The sequence below is a fragment of the Chlamydotis macqueenii genome, chromosome 2 (genome assembly GCF_036417535.1).
Source record: "Chlamydotis macqueenii isolate bChlMac1 chromosome 2, bChlMac1.mat, whole genome shotgun sequence".
Taxonomy (NCBI): Eukaryota; Metazoa; Chordata; class Aves; order Otidiformes; family Otididae; genus Chlamydotis; species Chlamydotis macqueenii.
This window is the reverse complement of record NC_141557.1, coordinates 37931985-37953271: the sequence shown is the minus strand read 5'-3', so window position 1 is coordinate 37953271 and position 21287 is coordinate 37931985. Positions and strand designations below refer to the sequence as shown.

The 21287-nt window shown below is 36.0% G+C and overlaps 1 protein-coding gene across 4 annotated transcripts in view; it reads left to right on the top strand.

Annotated features, from left to right (window-relative positions):
* Window positions 1–21287, top strand: part of TBC1D5 (TBC1 domain family member 5) — a 325821-nt gene that overhangs the window by 237755 nt on the left and 66779 nt on the right. For all 4 annotated transcript variants that reach the window (XM_086742636.1, XM_086742637.1, XM_086742635.1 and 1 more), the window contains 2 exons: window positions 5271–5413; window positions 11077–11183. In XM_086742636.1, coding sequence (XP_086598762.1) covers window positions 5271–5413; window positions 11077–11183 — 250 coding nt within the window. The remainder of the gene's footprint in view (window positions 1–5270; window positions 5414–11076; window positions 11184–21287) is intronic.

The following is a 21287-nucleotide window of genomic DNA, read 5'->3' as shown; positions in this document are numbered from 1 at the left end:
TTAATAAATCCAGAATTAACATTTGATTTTATGGTTGAAGGAAACCCATCTTCTAGCAAGATGTCTGTTTTCATTCCCTTAACAAGTTAAGTAGATTAAGGCAAAAAAAGGAACATATGCTGTAACAATATCTCACTGTACGTCCTTTACGGGTGGTGTGCATATGAGAGTGTGCTGTGTGTAAAATTCTGAACATTTAGATCGAACACATCAGAAATTTCTGTAAATTACTGCGAGTCTGGTGAGCTTCCCACGTAACTTCTTATACCAGTTTTTTTGCTTTATTTGGACTTTACATGCTTCTTTCTGTCCTGACAAAATACTGGATTTTAATCAGGTTGTGTTTATTTTAGAAATACCATTTTGTTAATTGTTACACTTAGCTTTTTTTCCTTTCTTCTCATCTGTGATCAGTAAGAGTTTCTCATACACCATGAGCAGTACTGCCCTTCCACAAGACCGTTGTATAAGAGAAGCTGAAAGAACAAGTTGTTGTTATTATACTTCGGGCATGTTTCCTTTGCTGTCTTGTATCGTTTGAAGGTTTTATTAATCTCTTTAGGACATTCCGTACAAAATCCCTGAACTGTATAAAGCCAGGGGAGTCTTAATAAAAACGAGATTTATTAAGAAAGGAGACAGAACACTGGGGAAATGGACTGTGTAACAAGTCTAAGCTGAAGTATTGCTAAAGCCTGCCTTGATTGGTCTCCTTCATGTCACATTGAAAAAAAGTAGACTACCTTACACATCCTCTGATTGAACTTGCCTGTCTTCCCTCTAACTGCCTTTGACAGCTACCAAATCCAGGAGAGTTTCTGGTATCAAATGTCTTCTTATGAGAGTGCTTTTGTTGTGTGTTTACAGCTATATTTGCTCTTCCTTCTCATCCACACGAGCGTTGCCGAGTGCTGCTGCAGGAGCAGTAGCCCCCGCGTAAGCCCTGTCTGCTGCCGGTACCTCTGCAGAAGCGGAGGTGCGCAGCCGCCTTCTGACTGCAGCCCACCCCCTGTCCATAGGTTAGAAACATAGACATCTGAAATCATAGTGCAGGCACCAAGTCTGCCCAGAGGAGTGCTTACTGCCTGGCATTGAGCTATTTAATTCTTTATCCATATAGCTTTGAGTTCTTTTGAAAGTGTTATACAAATATCGCTCCTCATCCTTTTTCTGTATCTTTTTTTTGAACAAGCAGATCACAGCTCAAGTCTGTCTGCCCTTTCTCCTAAATTATTGACCATGACTTTACATAGTAAATTGCACTGGCTACAAATGTTTGCTTGAACATAATTCATGACAGAGTTTAAAGAGACATATAATTTCTCAGTCAGTAAACAACTGATTTTGGCATTTCTCAGCTTCCGAGTGCTTGGTTTTGATAAGATGGTGTTCTTTTCAATAGTTACAGTCCCTTTAAATAATATTCTTATTTTTAAAAAAGCAGCAAAACTTGCACTGAAAATGAAATGACATCCTGCAGAATCCTACTGACCCTCCCTTTCTCTGGAAGACTCACATTAGTGAGCCTTGCAAGCATTGGAAACTAGATGAACAGCATCCTCACCTGTCACTAAATGACCCTAAGTGGCAAAGCGGCATAGCCATTCCAGGTGGACGATACGCACCTTTGCCATCTCCCATGCGGGAAGAAGGGTGCAGCTGGGGTGAAGGACGGGATGGCAGATGCACCGTTGGGTTGGTGGCAAGAGTTAGGAAGAAACAGTACTCTGTAGAAATCTGCACTCTGCCGTGTTAGGTCAACCAAGGAATTGACAAGTTTGGGCTTTTTTATATATATATATATATACACAGCAAAAAGGAAATACCAGAGACCCTGTTTTTTTAACCTTCTATCTGAAATGCTTGGGGAAAATAAGTTGAGCATGAGCAGAATTTTTTTAACCTTGTTCTAAGGAATAGTGTCAATGAATAAAAAAAGTCAAACCGTGAGCAGATGCTTGGAGTGGAAATTGTACTGAAGACTGAGTTTAGCAAGAGTATAAATGGCTGAAAACAGACTCTTAGAGTAGAACTTTTAGGCAACTTGTTGACAAGTTGTGGATCCTAGATTTAGTCATTTAGAAGTAGCTTCAGAGTCATGTTGTCCCTTTCCTGGCATTATGTTTTTTCTTTCTGCTTTTATTGTGTTGTTTTGTCCTCATAAACACTCCTAAACTTTTTGTATCACCTCATCTGTAACCATTTCTTAGGCTTATTTGATTTTTTAAAAATAATTCTCTGCCTTCAAAGAAGACAGAGAAGGTAACCAGCTAAATATATGTAACACATGAGTTAATTTTATTGATGCTTGGAGGATTTTCCTGTAAATCTCAGTCAAAATGGTTGTGGTTTTAGTTAAAACTGGTAAGGCCGGGTCATTGCTTTATTTATTTATTTATTTATTTGCTAGAGCGCAGTTTTCTCTTACTTACCCTATGTTGTAAGGTCATTAATGAATCATTATCTATTGCCAGTAATTACTAATCTCTTAAGAATATTAGTTTAATTATATAGGAATCGTAAGTCAAAGATACAGTTACATATTCTACAATGTAGGTAGTAATAACTTGGTGTATTATGGCTTTAAAGAATCTGTGTATTTTTTTGTAGATTTTAATTGCTAAGTGTGCCTGGTAAAATATGAATTATTGTATTACTGCATGTGATAAAAGGTATACTATTCTGAATCTCACAGTCTGCAGGTGTAACAGATGTAAGCCAAGATTAACAGGACAGAACAATAATTAAACCACAGACAGCCATCATAGGAAGAAAAAAAAGGTTTATCATATCCAATGCAATTATTAAGTGTGTCTTCAATTCTCTGCAAATATTTGTAAAAGCAGTAAAAATGTGTTAGTTTGAAAGACAGCTTTTCAGTGTGGACACTTACTTTAAGGAATTAAGATCCGTTTTTATGAATATAAAAGCTGAGTGAAGTCTTGCCATATGGCGGCATGGTTCGCAGGCAATAGGGTCCTTGGTTTATAGATGCTATGAGCTAAATGCTGCTGAAGAAAGTAAGAGAGCAGTTAGTATATATGCATTTACAACAGCATGAATTGCTTGCTCCTTTTAAGACAGGAAGGTTCAAATAATTAACAATAATATTGTGGTTGCAAAAGGAAGTCCAGTTGTTCTTCAGCAGCCTACATCTGTGAAACGTGATACCTCTGGGGACTGAGATTTAATTTTCCCAAGAGAAAATATAAGAGCAGGAGAAAAAAAGGAATGACTTCTGCTTGAGCAGAATAAACCTGCATCTACAAATGATTAACACTGCATAATGAAGTAGTAAAGAAGCAAAAGAGATTTCTAATAAAAGACTAATAACAAATCCCATTACACCATGGTGTATTTTTTTCCTTGAAGTGTATTAGACTTTTAGCAAGGCTTCTGAATGAGATTTGGGTAGTCGCAAGCAAAGTCAGCTCAAATACTGCAAGCTTAGCTGAAATTTCTCACCTAACAATTTGTGTAACTTGGAAGTTGTGGTGTTACCAGTGGGAGGGGTTGTTAATGCAAGTAATGGGCTTCATGCGGAGTTTGGGTAATGTTTGTGTCACCATGGGATAATAGTCAGGCTCTGTAGGGTAAAGTGCCACTGTATACTGAAGTCCCTTAGATAAAGCAGGCGTAGTATTAAATGCACTAGCTAAGCCTTCGTTTTGTGTTAGCGGTTCTGCTGACTTCTCTTTCTGAGGCCTGAAAATAAGTCCTCATAGGAAAGGGGTTTGATCAGAGAGTTTGGTTTTTTTCACAGCTAATATTGTGACTTTTATAATTAAGTATGCTAACATTAAAAGTCACAAGACCTTAGAATGTAAATGTTTGATATAAGGATGAGATGATGCTGTCTTTTAAAATAATGTATTTTCCCTTTTAAAAGGGAATATATCTTGCAAGGGAAAAAATTCTGTGTAGTGCTCTCTAAATCTGTAACATTTGTGTTTTTGTGGATTATAGATATGGTTCCAGTGGCAGGGGGAATAAAAGTGAACAAAACCTTGGCTCACAAAACAGTCCTTTTGAATTTCTTTTATAAGAAAGAGTCTTTTTATGCAGATTGTTGCTATCTTAAAAGCTTGCACTCGACTGACGTATTGGAATACATTTGTCTAGAAATGAACTTTCGTTACTGGAATCAGGAAAGAAAAACAGATGCCTTAAACCAACAATGAGTTCTGGTACGAAAGTGGTTAAACATGAATTCTTGATGAAATTTGTAGTTGCCTTTTTAAAAATTTTTGTGAGTTTTAAAGAATGACTTAATTTGCTTAGCAGAAATTTGCAATCAATCTTTTCTTGCCACTGAATAAACAGATTCCACATGCATAGTAATTTGCATATCCCAGCTAAAAATGTAATTCATTATTTTTAAGTCCATTTCGTAATAACTATTTCAGGATTAATGTTGCTAACTATTCTTTAGCTCTTTCCGATGTAACCTTAGATAATCCTGCCTAAAAAGGTACAAAGCTAGCAAGTCTGTTCTGGAGTAGGAGAGGAAAGGGCCTTTCCTGAGGTCAGCAAGTCAGTATAAGAGCCAGAACTGGAAATAAGAAATCCTACATCTCAAGCTTCCAATATTCAAGCAAATACTACATTTAATAAGACAGATTTTTACATTTTGCCAGGTATGAAAACAGCACTGATATGAACACGAATTAACTTTATAGCCTACCTGCAGATTATCGCTAAATCTAGTAAAGATTTAAACTAGCTTTAATCAAAATAGCATCCATAGCATATTTTACATGAGGCTGCAAACACTGTCATCAATAACACTGGGAAACCTCTTCAAGGTGAGTGTGACCCGGTCCATTTTAACTGCTGTTTAGCATCTGCCTATGGACGGGCTCTCACTTGACTGTTTTTCGGGGCTTCTCGTAAACCACTGGCTTCACCCTCCTGTTTTTGCTGTTCCAGGCTATTCTTTTCTCCCTTTCATCTTAGATCATTATCACATTAAATGCTCAAAAAAAATGGTATATAGGATTGATATGTTTTGTCCTTTGAGGTTCACCCACGTAATAATATTAGTCAGTTACGCTTCTACAGTCTGTAATGTGTCATTTCTTTAATGTAGATGCAGTAACATTTCCACAAGTACAGTTAGTTAAGTGATTATCACTTAACTTCATGCTTTGCAAAATATTCTGGTAAAACCTTTTGAACTGTAGTTGATCTTGGGATACGTATCCTGACTTTACGATACCTGACAAAACAGAGAAGTACAAATCTCGTCTTTTCCTTTTTTTTTTTTTCAGGCGATGGGTAAGGCTTCTGTTTGGACGTGAATTCCCACTTCAGGACCTTCTGGTTGTCTGGGATGCTCTGTTTGCTGACAGTATCACCCTGAATTTAGTTGACTACATTTTTGTAGCCATGTTGTTGTATATTAGAGATGCCCGTAAGTATCAACTATCTTACGATATTTTAAAAAGAATGTGAACCTCTTTTTCAAAGAAAAAGAAGACTTAAGAAATGCTAAATTTCATTGTAGCTTTTTTAACATTCTGAAAATGGTTTCAAATGCAAGGAGAGGAGCCATTTGTTATTGGACGCAGTCTGCTGTATTTTTGAAACAAATTTTATCTTGGAGTTAAATGCAGGTTTGTTTTCTGAGTAGTTCTGTGGTTTTACATGGAGTTGTAGATTTTATGTGCAGTAACTGATACAGGTATGTATAGAGCTCCACCTTCTGACCAAGCCGATGAATTGAGTAGAGCGTCCCTTTGACACTGGAAATATTTTTATGCTGTGAGAAATGTGAAAATGCATAGGACGATGACTCATAATTTTCGAAGATATATCTTGAAGGAAATGGAAATGAAGAGATGAGTAACAATTACAAAATAGTTTTATTATATGCAAGAGTGGCATCTTTAAAAAAATGATAATTTCATTTTATTTTAGTACGCCTGAAATGTGTGCAAAGGGGAATCCTTATGGGTTAGTGATGACCAATATTAAGTTGGGACAAACAAGAAGTCACAAAAATGTTGTTAGCTTATATAGTTGTGAATAGGAGGAGGAAGGTATGTAATGATTAATTAAGAAGTGTTCATTTCTGTCCCATCATATTATGCAGAAAATCCTATATACAACTGTACTGCATCAAAGTATGCATTTTGCAGCAAGATGCATGTCTGTCATTAAATATATGAATTCTGTAGCATGCTGTTCAGAGATAATTATATACAATCTGTAAGCTTTAGATTATAACAAGGTCACGTATTTGACACAATTTTGTATTCTAGGACACATGAAGTTTTCAACATCTGTGGTTCCTATTTTAGGGCCCAATCTTGAAAATATAATGTGCATGTACTTTACACGTACTGTCGTTCCACTGCCTGCCTTCATGTGGTTTTTTAATTACTTTTTAATAAACATGCAGCATGTAGAGCTACCTTACATTCCTCTGAAAGAAGTGGACATTTAATTCAGTTTAGAGGTTTGAAAATTAATGCTGCTGTTTCAGGATGATCTGATTCCGGGTCATTATGTTCTGCAATCTAAATCTGGCCTGTTTATGTGCAGTAAACTGAAATAATCTTAAATTTTTTTGTATAGATATGTAGTGCAGATGCATGTAAAAATGTTTCTTAATATCAATATTTTATTTTGTGTCATCGTTTTCCTTTTTTAAAAAAATACATTAAAACTGTGTTTGTAAGCACATTCTCTTTCCTAGGGGAGGGAAGGTTGGTCTGGGTTGTTTTTTTTTCTTTGTGGTGCTCACATAGAAGTCTCGGTATAAAGTAAATAAAAATGTGAGCTAAAAATGTGTTCTAGGTATCTGTATGAAATCAGTTTCCCTCTTTTCTCTGAAATCCCCAGGCTTAGTAAATAAAGTAGTAAGTAGCTTTAAAGTGAAATACATTTGCCCAAATGAGATACAGAGTCATTGCATCAGGACAGCTAATACTTCATACATACACTGTTCTGTAATATGTAACTTTTTGTCCTATAGTTGGACCTAATTAGCTACTCTAAGCATAATAGAATAGTAGAACAAAATACCTAGTCATAAATGCTGTAAAGTTGAATATATTTTCAGCGTTAAGCTCAAACTATAGAGAATTCCACAGCTCTTGATTGGATAAAAGAAAGCTTTTCTTATATATCTGTAATAGAAAAGTTTTTTTATTTTTCCTCACTTTTTATTGCTGATAATATATGAGGTTTGAATGGGGTTCAAAGTTTTGTTGTAGTGTTTTTTAAAACATTTTTAAATAAAATAAAATGAGAGGAAATGTTATCTTAAAACAGCAAATGGTGTTAATCATCTAGAAATAAATCGTCTGGAAATTTTCAGTTTAAAAACTTTGAAAGAATAGGAATAATAATAGAGCTCCTAGTATGTTATGTTATAAAACTGTCAAACATAAACAATGGTTGTAATACAATACTGAAAGTATTTCTAAGTTTAAAAATTATGCAGATTCTTTTATACCAACACATTTAGGGACGAGGGAGAAGTTGCCAGTTTGGGAATTGATGCATTTTTTCTGTGTTTTATTATGATGTTCTCAAGGACGTGATTTTAAGAAAGCATAATTTTTACTATATTTCTCATTATTTTTTTTAATCTTCTGTTACTCAAATGATATATTATTCAAGGAGAAAGGAGCATTTCAATTATTAGATTATTGTTTACACATTTTAGAGATTACAGATACATAATCATGTACACAGCCATTCTGTAAACCGCTCTGTTCAGTTTTACATCTGTATCCAAGCAGAGCTTTGTCTGTGGAGTGATAATCCTCACAAGCCAAGCGTAGGGTTGTGTATCCAAAGTATCTGAGTTTTTAATACATTATTTTCTGTATTTCTTTCAAAAAATTCATGCAAAATAACCTTATTTTTTAAAATCTGTCAAATCAGAAACATGAATGTGTTACTTCTTTTTTACAAATGTGGATGTATATGCAGTTGTTGATGAAATCAGAGTGAAGGGGTGAGTAAAGCAGCAGGGGGAAGTAGTGCCACCCTTCCTGTATTAGGAAGTCATCTGGATACAGGATTGGTGGCATCAAATATTAAACTCCTAAGGCATTATATTTGGCAGAAAATTAGGACTTGGTTGAGGACAGGTTCAGTTAGATTACATGTTTTCCACCACTGTTATTGCTGCTTGCATCCAGGAATGGTTATTGGACCAACAGAGAAAAGCCAGTCTCATCTAAAGCAGAAGTGAGAAAGCAATTTGATGTTCCCCTGAGCACTGCATAGCAAATACTAATCAAAAGGTAGCAAGATTACTTTCTCTATGTAGAAGAGTTTTTCTACTCCTTTTCCTAGAAATACCAATAGCATTCTTCTTTGGAGAAGTGAGAACTTGTTATTCACGGTAGAAGCTGGATCCAGATGTGACTCTTGCCAAGCCAATTAGTGAAGGAAAAGCACAGGTACCCGAGCACAAGCTTATTACCAGGCAACTGGCCACAGCGTAAGGTACTTCATAATTGAACTTCAGTGCCATCCAGCTACTGCTGAGACTGGAGAAATTTGTATTGCACAGATTCTCCTTCCAGAAACTATCCTACAGTTGATTCTTAGAAGTCCCAGCATATCCATGTTTCCTGTACTGAAGACCCCAGAACTGGACACAGTGCTGCAGGTGGAGTCTCACTAGAGTGGAGTAGAGGGGCAGAATCCCCTCCCTCGACGTGCTGGCCATGCTTCCTTTGATGCAGCCCAGGATGGGGTTGGTCTTCAGGGCTGCAAGCACACATTGACGGCTCATGGGCAGCATACAGATCAGTCTGAAACAAAGGGTACCAAGAGGTGTTTCAGCAAAGTCATCTCTTTAACCCAAGGTTCCCCAGCAAATAGAGCACTGGCAACAATCTTCTCTTCTGTAAAGATTTCTACATTAAAAGGGAACAGCTGAATATGTGGGGAAAATCCTAAAGATAAAAGAAATGAAGTTAGCAGACCTTCCTCATTAAAGTGTTGGAGTTTTTTGAACTTTCTTTGAATGGTGAGGCTTCATTTTAAAATTTAACTTTTAAGGATCAGAGGGAATATAGGTCATTACCCAGCAGTTTGATTTTTTTTTCCATTATTCAATTGCTTCACTATTACACATTTCAAAAAATTAATAATTAGAGTAAATGTCTTGTGGTTGAAAATACAGGGGTTTTTTTGTCAGAAGTCAAGTCTGCACCATTAAAATAAATAAGCTTTTTTAAGATTTACTTCTCTCTGTATCTCTGAGACAGCAAAGAACTCTTCCTGGAAAAATGAAGAAAGGATAATTTCAATCCATTTTACATTGCAGAATAGAACACATCCTGACCTGTTCAAAAGAGAAATGCGTTGGCCTTACTGCCTATCGTTTATAAAAGTATTTAGAATTTACTATCCGTCTTCAGTATTTTTATTTGCTTTGGTAAAAAGGCATCATGATAATAACTGCAGTACACTATCTTAAATTTGATTTACATATGAGAGTTGGATTGGGTAGGTACTATGTGGTGCTTGTATTATACTCCTCTGAAAGAACTCTGACAGAGACCATTGTATTGTGTTCATTATGCCAGCTTTGTGACTTCAAGAAGAAAAAACAGGTACCTGAATATGAACAAGAAAAACAAAGGGTAGGAAAAAGAACAGGCAGAACTGATAAAGAATGAGTAGGATAAGTGAGTGCTTTACAAATGAAAGCAGATGTATGAAATTACAAGCTGTCGGATCAGCAACGGAAATGAAGATGATAAAGTGGTTCCCTACACAGATTATAATTATTTATTTTGCCCAGTCCTGCATCTTTTCCCCATAATCCTCTTGTTGAAGGAGGAAAGGTACAGGAGGATATGAGGCTTATTCATATGAAAGAAAAAAAGTAAAACATTTAAATCTTTCTCTCTGCACAACAGTCCTTTATTTTGCCTTTTATTGATTGAAAATAATTTTGTATTTGCAAATATCCTTTCTGATGTAGAAGCCTGATTGATTAGAAGTATTTGTTACTACAGCTAAAGTTCTCAGAATAGTAAAGTTTGTTAAAAGTTCATTTACGATTGCTAGTGTTTGAGGCTGTCTTTATGTTGCAGAGTGCAAGCATCGTTAACAGGCATTGCATTGACAGCTGCGGCAGATGGATTGCTTGGATTTAGATGGTGCAAAAGAAATGAAGTAGTTTGCGTAGACCTGTCTGAAAAGATGTCTTTAATAATTGCACTCATAATTAGATTGATGGGGGGGGGGGCAGGGGGGAAGACAATGACAAACAAAGAACCATAGAGTATACTTACACAGATGCAGATAAAATCAAGCACAATTATAACAAAATTACAAACTTTAGCAAAGCAAGCTGAAAATTGCCTGAATAAGTGAAAAAATTGAATATAATAATGATATATTATGTTTTTATGTATTTATTAAATTAAAATCTAGCTTTTTTCCTGAACATTTTGTGAATAGTTTCTGATTTTAGAGAAAACAAGGAGTTGTAGAGATCATTTTGCATGTGTGTATGTATGTGCAAGAGCAAGTATGTGTGTATGTTTATAAGAGCAACATAAGATATATTTCAGCAAAGAATTGTCAGAGTGGGGGAAAGTTATCATAAAAGCAAGACCGAAGGTAAAATTTATCTCACAAATTATCATACTTAAATTTAGGTGTCTGCAGATGAGTATCTGAAAAGCCAGTGTCCATTTCAAAGCGTAGGACTAGTCCTTCAAGCTCCACCGACTGTATTGACCTGACCTCCACTGACTCGGGCAGGCTTTATGTACACGCTACAGAGATCTAAATTTAAACATCTAAATCTGAAGCAAATAGAAATGCCTATGACATAAAGTCAGGGGTAGATTTAGCATTGTCCTTAATGATATGGGGCCAAGCATAGTCATGAAGCTTGATTATTCAGTGTCTTCTTTTACTCTGAGCACTGCTTGAGCTGTAAGAGACTCAGTGTGGGAAAACACAGCTGAATCCAAACTGTAGTGAATCTACTGGAAAAGGTACTGGTTTGGAATATCAATATAACATAGTAGTATTTCATTTTTTTTCCTCTCTCTCTTTTTTTTTTTTTTTTTTCAATTTTCATTGTAGTGATTTCAAGTAATTATCAGACCTGTTTGGGACTTCTGATGCATTATCCACCTATTGGAGATGTCCACTCCCTTATCCTAAGAGCACTTTTTCTCCGAGATCCAAAGGTGAGATGCTCGCTTTGTAAATGTAGGGAACAAATTTCTGTAATAAAATGTTCAAAATGCGATCAAGTAAGTAACAACCTACATTTTGGGAACTAAACTGTAGTTTCAAGTTTCTTCTTACCTGACGAAAAAACTGAAGGAAAGATTTGGCAACCAAGAGTACAAACCAGTTCCTTTACTCTTTAAAGGATACTGTCCTACTACTTTGCTAAAGTTATACAGGAGCTCTGGTAGCTCTAGGTGTTTATGCTCTTTAGAATACCTCTGCTTGGTATTCTGCACAGATGTCTTTCATAATAAACTATACTTTTGAGGGAAATGGTAATATTTTATCTAATAACCTATTAAGCTCTATGGAAAGTGTCATGCAATTTCATCTGTAAGACCTTTTCCATGGGATTTCTGCAGATTAATCACTGTTAATCCTTAAAGCACAAACCTCGCCCAATATATAATAGTTATGTGATGGTTTTCAATTAAAAACAAGAGTCTACTGTTACAGCCTGAGAAGATTCACATGAATGAAGTGTATAAATTAATAAATTTTATGTTACATATTACTAGTATACAGTTTCTGGTATACTCATCTATACTAAAAAAAAAAAACAGAACCTATTGCTGTTTAAGAATGGCATGTGTGGATATAATTTGCAACAGATATCCACAGTATAGTGAATAAAGTGTTTTAGATGAAACTGTGCACAGTAATCTTTGCAGTACTCAGGTCTTTTGACAGATAGCAGAATTTGTGCTGCTGGTTTTGAACTGTCTCTGTGCATGCCCTATTAGTAGGACGCCACTGTAAAGTCTGATTTCCCTCATCTTCTTGATGCACATCACCTTTGAAAGAAAAAATGCATCACTCCTGCACTGTGACTGCCTTCTGCAAAATTTCATTCAGTACCAATGTTTACACTTTAATGGATAACATTAAAAAAAAAAATTGTTTCTTGGTTTCTGTATCAGTTTTTTGCAGAAATCTGCATCCTTACAGCTGCTTTCTTCATTCCTCTCGGGCAGAAAGATTTCTTTCATGACGCAAAATAAAGTATATTGTCTTTTCAGTGTGTAAGAAAGTTTGTAACGTTAGATCTCAGGAATCTTTCATAAGATTTCAGCAGCAGTCTGTGAAATCAGACTGACCAGCATTTATTTATGTATTCTTTTAGCAAAAGATGATAGAAGTATTTTTTAGAGAGAAGATAGAGAGAGAGGAAAATTGTGCTAAGATATCAAACTAACTCTAGTATGTAATCTGTCATTCATAGGAGGTGTTTGTTAAAATACAGAATTACTAATTATTCCACTAGCATCCTAGGCAGTATACCAGATATCCTACCAGCTGAAGGGGGCAAAAATAAACCACCAGCTTCCCATGAAAGAAGTTTGATCACTATTCCACTCCTTACACTCTTGTCTCCAGCAGAATGAAGTTGTCAGGCTCATAAGGCCTCAGTGTCCTATTAATTAACGTTCTCAGATGTGCCTTGAACACCTTTCAGTAAAATACTGGATGTCGTTCCTACCATGTCTTTCAGGTAGTTCACCCTTCACTCAGGTGAAAGAGTATGTAAAGCTCTTTCATGCAAAAACTGCTAGTTGTTTCGTCAATTTAAATATGATTAATTACAATTGTTCCTCATTTCTGAGCTGTGCTTATCTGCTTGGGAAATACTCTGAAGTTTAGGAAGCTGGGATTTCCAGAGAATGAGGAGTCCTAAGGGACTTCCCGACACTTCTTGACTTATGTTGGATCTTTGGGTTGAGACTGGAAACCACATCTGGACTTCTTATAGTGAGGAAGTTAAACTGTTCTAAAGAATCACTCTAAAAGAAAAAAATAACTCCTGGTCTGAGAAAGAAATGTATTTTCAATGCAATGACTTGAGTACCTGTTTATTATCTTTCTCTAATATGATTTTAAGTTTCACTTATGTGTCTTTAAGCATATGTTGGTTCAATCCAACATATTTCTGAAATGGAAGTCTTGTTATTCTGTAAAACCTGCACATAAAAATTTTCCAACTCTGTCAAGATTTTTCATTACACAGAGTGAAAGGAAAGACTCAACAAGATATCATGGGTGCTTTAGGAGTCTAAAGTCAGTACACAGATTACATACCCATGTAAGTGGGAAAATTATGATACCTTTTTTTTTGTTATCTGCATAAAGATAATGTGGTTTGCCTTTATTCCCTAAGTAGATAAAAGGAGACTGGGAGAAAAGACGAGGAGATTTTAGGCAGTAGTGTAACTTGTAAGTGATGATTAGCAAATTCAGTGCTTAATGATTTTTCTTCCACCTTTGATGTTTTCCTGTGCATTTCTCTGTGACCAGCTTCTAGTTCCTAATGGGAAATCACATTTGATGCAGTGCAATTTAGATCTCTTGAGCCAGGGCTGAGTTGTTCTGTGTGGCGTTTCTTCCAAGATTTCTCCTGGGTTTTAATATGTGAAGTCGGGGAACTCTTCTGTGGGAGACTATTGCATGGTCCAGTGGCTTATTTCATTATTTGTTGAACGTATCAAGAATGTTTAGCGTTATTCCAAATATCTGAGAAAGGCTTACTCTCTGCCTCCTGGAGCTTTAAGTCTCAGCTGTACAAGAAATACAGTTGAGAAATCATGGACAGGGACAAACAGGAATCTGCCTCTTGCAGGTTTGCTAATACATGTTGTCTGGGGATTATTAATTTCCATCCATAACTTCCAATTCTGGAGATAATCTGGGTTCGCATGTCTAATAACATCTATTATTTCTTCTATTTCCTTGGTCTAACATAACAGATATCTCCTCCTTACTTATTTGTCTTGTAGACTATCAGGAGAGCTAAACTTTGGGTTGATGAACTTGTCACATTTTGTTTGCTTCTTTTCACTGCAGTCATCACCAGGAGGGCAACCTAAATGTCAAAAGAAAGCTAGACTTAAAAGATGGGTGGCATTTTTTTCTTACAGATGGACAAATACAATTTCCTGACCTTTTGTGGAATCAAACTTAGCAAAAGCCTTAGCGTTATCCAGTAATAATAATATGAGAAGTGATTAGTGCTTGCCATTAACCTAATGCATGCAGCAGCTCTTCTTTTCACTTCTTGAACCCCAGTTGGCAGTTGGGATGAGAGGATGTTTTAGAGACTACATCCTTGATATATTCCAGTGCCACGGAAGAGAAATACATATCTCTGTAATAGCTGAAAACAAGTTAATGCACCTGTCTCTGAAGGAGGGCCTCAGAGATACTAATTTTACAGGCATGAGTATGGATCAATGCAGAATAATTGAATTTCAGCCTTTTCTGCATTTGGCTAGCTCCAGTTCTTAGGAAAATTTAGAATGAAAAGCTCAAATCAGTGTTGTTGTCTTTGCATAGGGTGATAAAGTTAACCTGCTTAGCAGAGTATTTGTTTCACATTTCTAATCTTTGAACAGGTAATTACCTCAATTATTTATATGAAAGTAACTTCTCTGCACTTACAGTCCTTCTGAACATAAAAGTAGAGCTTCTTATGGAAGAACGGGCTATTAAAAGTATGTATATGTGAAATGAGAAAATAAGGGAAGGGTTCTTTGTGTATACCCAAAAGCGTTTACTGAAGGTGTGTCTCTGTGTATTTAATATCCCACGAGAGGCCAATTTTCTTCATTTTTTTCCTTATCAAAACCATTGAGCACTGTTAATTTTCAAAGGAAAGGCTGCGAAATTAAGAAGTAGAGATATGGAGACAGGGCAGTGGAAAAATATAAAGTGATTGAAAAACATAGTTCTAACTAGAGTTGTTCAAATAAAAAAAAAAATTTAAAAACTCAATTAGAAACAAAAGTCATAGAAAATGTGAACATATTGTGTTCCTTAAATAACCAGATGTTCTTTCCTTCCTGAAGGCAGCCAGGGCTAAGAATAAAAGGTTTAAAACTATTGTTTTAAGTTAACTGTGAATTTTGCAAATCTGTTTTCACCCTTTAGCAAATAAAATTCTAATACAGCAGCATAAGCAAAGTAATTTTCATCTTTGGGTGTTCTTATTTGTATGTTGTTCTGTGTTGAAGTGCTAACCTTATCACAATGACTTATTAGAAAACTAAAGCACTACGTAGAATATTACAGTTTTACATTGCATACTAAGAACCTGACAACCATCCTTTGTCTGAAGGCTTACTGTATTTCTTAATATTTTTTTAAAATGATTATGTTTTCATATATTTTAACATGGTGAGTTACCCTATTCATTGAGCAAGCTAGTTAGGAGCTTAATTCAGTGAAGACACCTTTTATCATAAGCCATCGATCAAAAAAAAGAAAGTGGTTGTGCTTCATTGATGGGAATTAATTTGTTAGTTATGCTGATAATTTTCTAGTTGCTGCTGTGATATTTTCTCAGCGTTGTATTTTAAGCTATTTGCTGAGGTTGAAAGTGGCCATATAATAATATTAAATTCTAACTAAATCCGTGGTGAAGCATACATGACATTTCAAAGAAGTCGTATTAGTTCATCATGACAGAAATTATAGATAGTGCCAGAAAACTTAAGCAATAATATATGGTCATGATCACTCATATAACGATTAGTTGGAGAAATCTGCATTCCAGCTTTTAACTTTTCACAATCTGAGCAGTAAGTGACAAGGGGAAAACACATTACTGAAATTTTGAACCAAACTCTTTGTACATTTATTTTCAGCTGAATTTTCTTCTTAAGTAGCTGCCACCATCTCAGACTTTTCTCCCAGCTAGTTTCATGTGCCTGAAAGGCTGTTGAGTTTCACTTTCTTCTTCTTCAGATAAATTCTTTTCTATACACTCATTAGCTGAGGTGCCGCAGTGGAGCCGCAACTGTCCTTTGAAAGCTGCCGTTATGTCAGTATTGTTTGTTTTGCTGTTTGTGGCAGGAGAGAAGCAGGTTTGGGGTTGTTTTGTTTGTTTGTTAGCATTGTGTGTGCAATCTGGCATTAATTACCTCTCTTTAATGACCAGATTGCAGCCAATCAGAAGTTGGGATCTGGCAGTGTTTGGGCATTAGCAGCTCATTAATTTGTACCTGCACACATTGAGTGGGGTGCGGAGTCCATTTGTTAGAGGGGGACCAACAAGGGGGAGGGGGGCTGTGAACAAACGTTTGCTTTTTGCTTTTTTCTATTTTTTTTTTTTTTTTACAATCATGAAGAATTGTGACTGAGTTTTCAGGAGATTCACAATTATATATTAGAGATTTTGGGTATATGTATCAGAAATCTGGGATAATTAATATCCCAGTGTAGTACAAGTAAGGTCACCTACACTTTAAAGGAGAGTTGCCTTAACGGGGGTTGTGACTGATAAAGGAAAACAGGTTTTCCAGAAAAGCTAAGTACATTTCTCTTCATCTGGGAGGGAAGGAATTAGGAGAAACAAGAAATAAATGCATTTACTTTCAGTGTTTCACAAAGAACTTCTATTTGCCTTAATTTCTGAAAGATTAGGATCTTGGATGTTTAATGGAACACAGAGAGGTTTTTGTGAACAAAAATGTGTCAGGTTCTTCAAATTGACCTCTGGTTTTATAACCCTATTCAATTCCGTGTAGTGAACCCAAGCATTTTGGTGGTCTAACTTCCCCATTTGCAAATACAATACTGTTAGATCAAATCTATACACCTTAGAATAAATTGATGGTTTTTCTGTAACCACCTGGGCAGCATCAAAAGAAGCGTGGCCAGCAGGTTGAGGGAGGTGATTCTGCCCCTCCACTCTGCTCTGGTGAGACCCAACCTGGAGTACTGCATCCAGCTCTGGAGCCCCCAGCATAAGAAGGACATAGACTTTTTGGAGCAAGTCAAGAGGAGAGCCACGAAGATGATCACAGGGCTGGAGCACCTCCTATAAGGACAGGCTGTGAGAGGCCCTTCCAACCATAACTATTCTGTGATTTTATGATTGTAAGTGCTTGCTAAGCTTTTTTATGTGAGCCTATACAAATAAGAATTGTATCTATTATACATGTAAAAGTCATGATATTATCTTGTTCTTTGTTTATGTTCATGTTCTTAAAATCATAAACTTTTGCTTTCCAAGGAGATAGGCTATGCTTTATTTTAAGAATTATTGTTCTAAATATTCAGTTATTGTGTTTCATTAATAGAATAAGGTATGACACATAGCTATGAGTTTAATGATAAATTACTTGGAATAATCATGTTGCCATAGTATCACATAAAAATAGTAAGTGTACCATGAATTAAAAATCCTTTTAATTTTTTCTACATTTGTTTCAAAATCTTCGTTCCCAGTGCATCTATGCATTTTAAAATATTAAAAGGCTATATGGTCAGTAGTCATAGTATAATAACTTTCTCATCTTTCCCAAATTTCATTGCAATTTCCCCTCAATACGTTAACCATTTTGTCAACCCACCATAAAATGGTCATCTTCTTCAAAGTATCCTGTATGTCACGAGTATTTTTTCAGGAAAAAAAAATCACAAGTATTTTTTTCAGGAAAGAATCTTGGAAAGTGGTTGATTACTCATCTCATCAAGAATTTCCGAATGAGAAATCTTTCAGTGTCGTTCTCATTCCTCAGTGCTGCAGCCCACTCTCCTGCCAATGAGAACAGAGCCCCACAAGGAGGGTGCATTGACTTCGCTGTTCTCATTGATGGTCTTGTGTGACCCAGCAGGAGAGCTGCTGGCCTTGAGGGTGGTGAGGAATTGGTGGCATGGCTGGTGATTTCTGGGTGGGTGGAGAGGTGCAGAGTCTTTCAGAGGAGATGGCTAAAGGCGAGTTAGGAATCATTGTTTCTATTTTTGACTGATATTTAAACAAGTATACAATAGTGTTGTATAAAACAACAAGTAACATGCATTATTCAATAAATAGTCATGGCTTGCTGATAAGCAGTCAACTTGGTGATCAGTCATTGGGCTAAGAATTGCAAACACAAACAAAAAAAGAAGTGTTTGCATTTTTTAATCTTCTCTTTGTAGATTTCATAATTATGCCTTTTAAAGAAGCGTCTTTCCTATTAATCAGATGGCATGAGATGCAGCAACATCATGTTCAGGCCAGAGGGACAATTGGGGAAAATTTGGACATGGGGAAAAAATTATTCTCCAGTGCTAATCAGCATTCCCATGAATGTTGACTGGGAGTTCATAAGCTCTGTCATGTAAAGGACAAGTACCTCAGAGAGGCAAGATGGAAGAGAAAGTTCTCTTTGGAAGCTGAAACTTTACACTATTCTTTCTCTTTGAGCCAGTTGGTATCCGTAGTAGCAAAGTAAAAGCAATTCTGATTGCACTTGATGCTAAAGCAGGAAGCTGAAGCACTTTAAGCTCTTAATTACTTTAGCTACCAATAAAACTTACTGCTTGTGAATTTCTTGGGGCTGTTTCTTTCAAATGATTGGTTTACTTCTGTTTAAAAAGTCATCTAAAGCTGCTGACCCTCTCCTAAAGAGTAATGATGTTATTTATATAATTGCACTAATAAAATGTATTTAACAGTGTTAGAGTGAGGTGATTATGGTTCTGCTTGTGTGCAACCTGACAATTCAATTAATCACTTCTAGTTTCAAAGGTAGTTTATCAAATGGAAGCACTTAAAACACTTAAAGCACTTTGATTCTACCTGATCAAAAGTTCTCCGTATCATAATTTATTTATTTGACTAAAATTTGCAAAACATAAACTATGAGTTATATAAAAATAGATTTGTAACTTTTCAATAATGTATGAAAGATTAGCTTCTGAATCATATCCAATCTGTTATGATGGAATTTAAGTTCAGTCTCTTCTGATATAAATGTAGATAGACTGCTGGTGTATTGATATATTTTGTAGTAAAAATTAATGTATTAATTGCTGTATACAAAGCTATTTGAGTACATTTGTATTGGGGAATGCTCCTCTGAAAGAGCAATATACTTTCAAGACAGAAGTGGGAATGGTACATTTTATCCTTTAACTTTTAATGGAAAATTAGGTTTGGAGATGTGAGGGAGGACTCTTTGTCCTTTATTTATTTAAGGAGCAGTGGTGATTGCAATGGCTCTACAGTATTCTTATTACTGGAATTCCAAAATGAAAGGAGTTGCTTATCCCGCAGCACCAGGACCTTAGCTTCTCTCTGCATTTTAGAGGAAAAGACCTTTTGCTGTGAGGCTCTTTGAAAGAGCCTTTTTCGCTCCCCTAGGGACTTTTTTCAAGTGTTTTACGTAGCACATTCCACACAGAACATAAATTAAACTGTTTCTTTTCCATGTAGTGGAAATAACGAAATAGCACCTTAAAATGTTCTTGTTTTTCCCTAGTATGTGAGATTTGTGTACAAGCACGTATTTGGAGAAGATGTAATGCTGTAAGTGTGGTTGTAAGGGTTATATCAGTGTAAGCTTCGCATAACTACATTACTCACAAAGCCATCAGTGAGTTATGCAGGTTGTCCAAAACGAGTGCCAATAAAACCATAATGTGGTAGCTTTTCTGTACATAAAGATGTCATATTTTAAATCTCATAATTTGGAGCGTTCCAGGGTTTAAAGCGAGGCTTGCTGTGTGTTCTCTTCAAAAGCCGAGATCCTTTCTCCACAATGTTGTAAAACTCCTGTTCCTAACCGTGCAGGGCTGCAAGATGCCAGAGTATAAATCTGTCACGGGGTAGGGCTGAACACTGTCAGATTTATACCTCACTGTTTAGTTAATTTACTTCTTAAAACCAAGGGTTCAGCTGAAAAACAGGCGACTAAATTAAGAGGCAGATTTAAAAGGTACTTAAGCAATTCCGTTGATGCAAGATGGGGATTTTACGCAGGTTATGAACTTGAATGTTGGCAGGTCAGAGTCTTTTTGTCTGTAATATCGATAAAAGCTGATTTGGTAGGATTTGATCTACCTGTTAAAATGCAAAACGCTGTAAAACTATAAATGAAAAAAAAAGAAAAAGAAGCTTTCCAATCCGTTAGGACAAGAAGCCAAAATATACAACTAGAAATTTATTTCAGTCAAGTCACTGAAGCATTTTTAAATCTCACTTGTAATTTTTTTCAGGTCTTCATCTCTTGTCATAGAATGCCCATGTGAGAGAAAGCATGTGTGTATGAAGTTAAAAACAGACAATAACGCATGTTATTTAAAATATCTTGCTGGTATCTGAAATTTCTAGTTGCCAGGGGAATGGAGGGTTGTCACGTAACAAAACTGGAGATAATTTATTTCAGCTTGATCAGAGTTCAGGGGTTTCTTCCTGCCTTGACCCAATTAACTGAATTTTCTTTCCTTTTCAGTTCTTTATGGGAATTTTTGTTGTTTCAGGAAAAAAAAAAAAAAAACACTCCCTAATTTTCTTTAGGAACTGTTAAATATGATAATTCTTCATGCTGTTATTGCATTGTAAATAACGAGTTCTGCGGTTGAGACCCACAGCATCTTTCTGAAAAATGTAAACAGGAAGCATTATTCCCAGTTTGAGGATTTTGGTGCTCCTTTGCCAATGCCAGTATTAGCGCGTGGATCTCCTGACTCTTGTGATGAATGGAAGTTCTTTATTGGCTCTGTGCAGGATCCTCTTCCGGTTGTGCTGCTTTCTTACACAGGGTTGACAGATGCAGACTGTCAGCCTGTGTTTCAGACAATATTTTGCTATTCGCCTTGAACCACTTTAAAATTGGCAATAGCACGCTATGTCCTCTAATGTCTTACTGTTTTTTTTTTTTCTTTTTAATAAGCGTTTGACTCAGTGATTCATAGATGGATGAAATACCTTTGGTGCTCCAGCAGGTTGTTTGTTCTGCAGGCAGTATAACAAGGGAGGAGGAAAATGAGAACGTGAAAGGAAAGTTTTGTTTGGGGAATGGTGTTTTGGGTGCTCTAGAGTTTGGGGTAGGTGGGTTGGTTGTTTAGTGCACAAAATATTGTGGTATGCTTCTGTAATGCTAAGCCATTGCTTATACTGTAAGTTTATATATAAGTCTAGTCATAGAGTAGAGACAGCTGCTTGGATACCTGACAAAAAAATAAAAAGAGGAAAGGTGAAATTCTCTGTGCAGCTAGGCTGTTAGGTAATCATCAGTATGCACTTCATAGTAATTATTAGTGCCTAATAGAAAAGCTGCTGCTGAACTGAACAA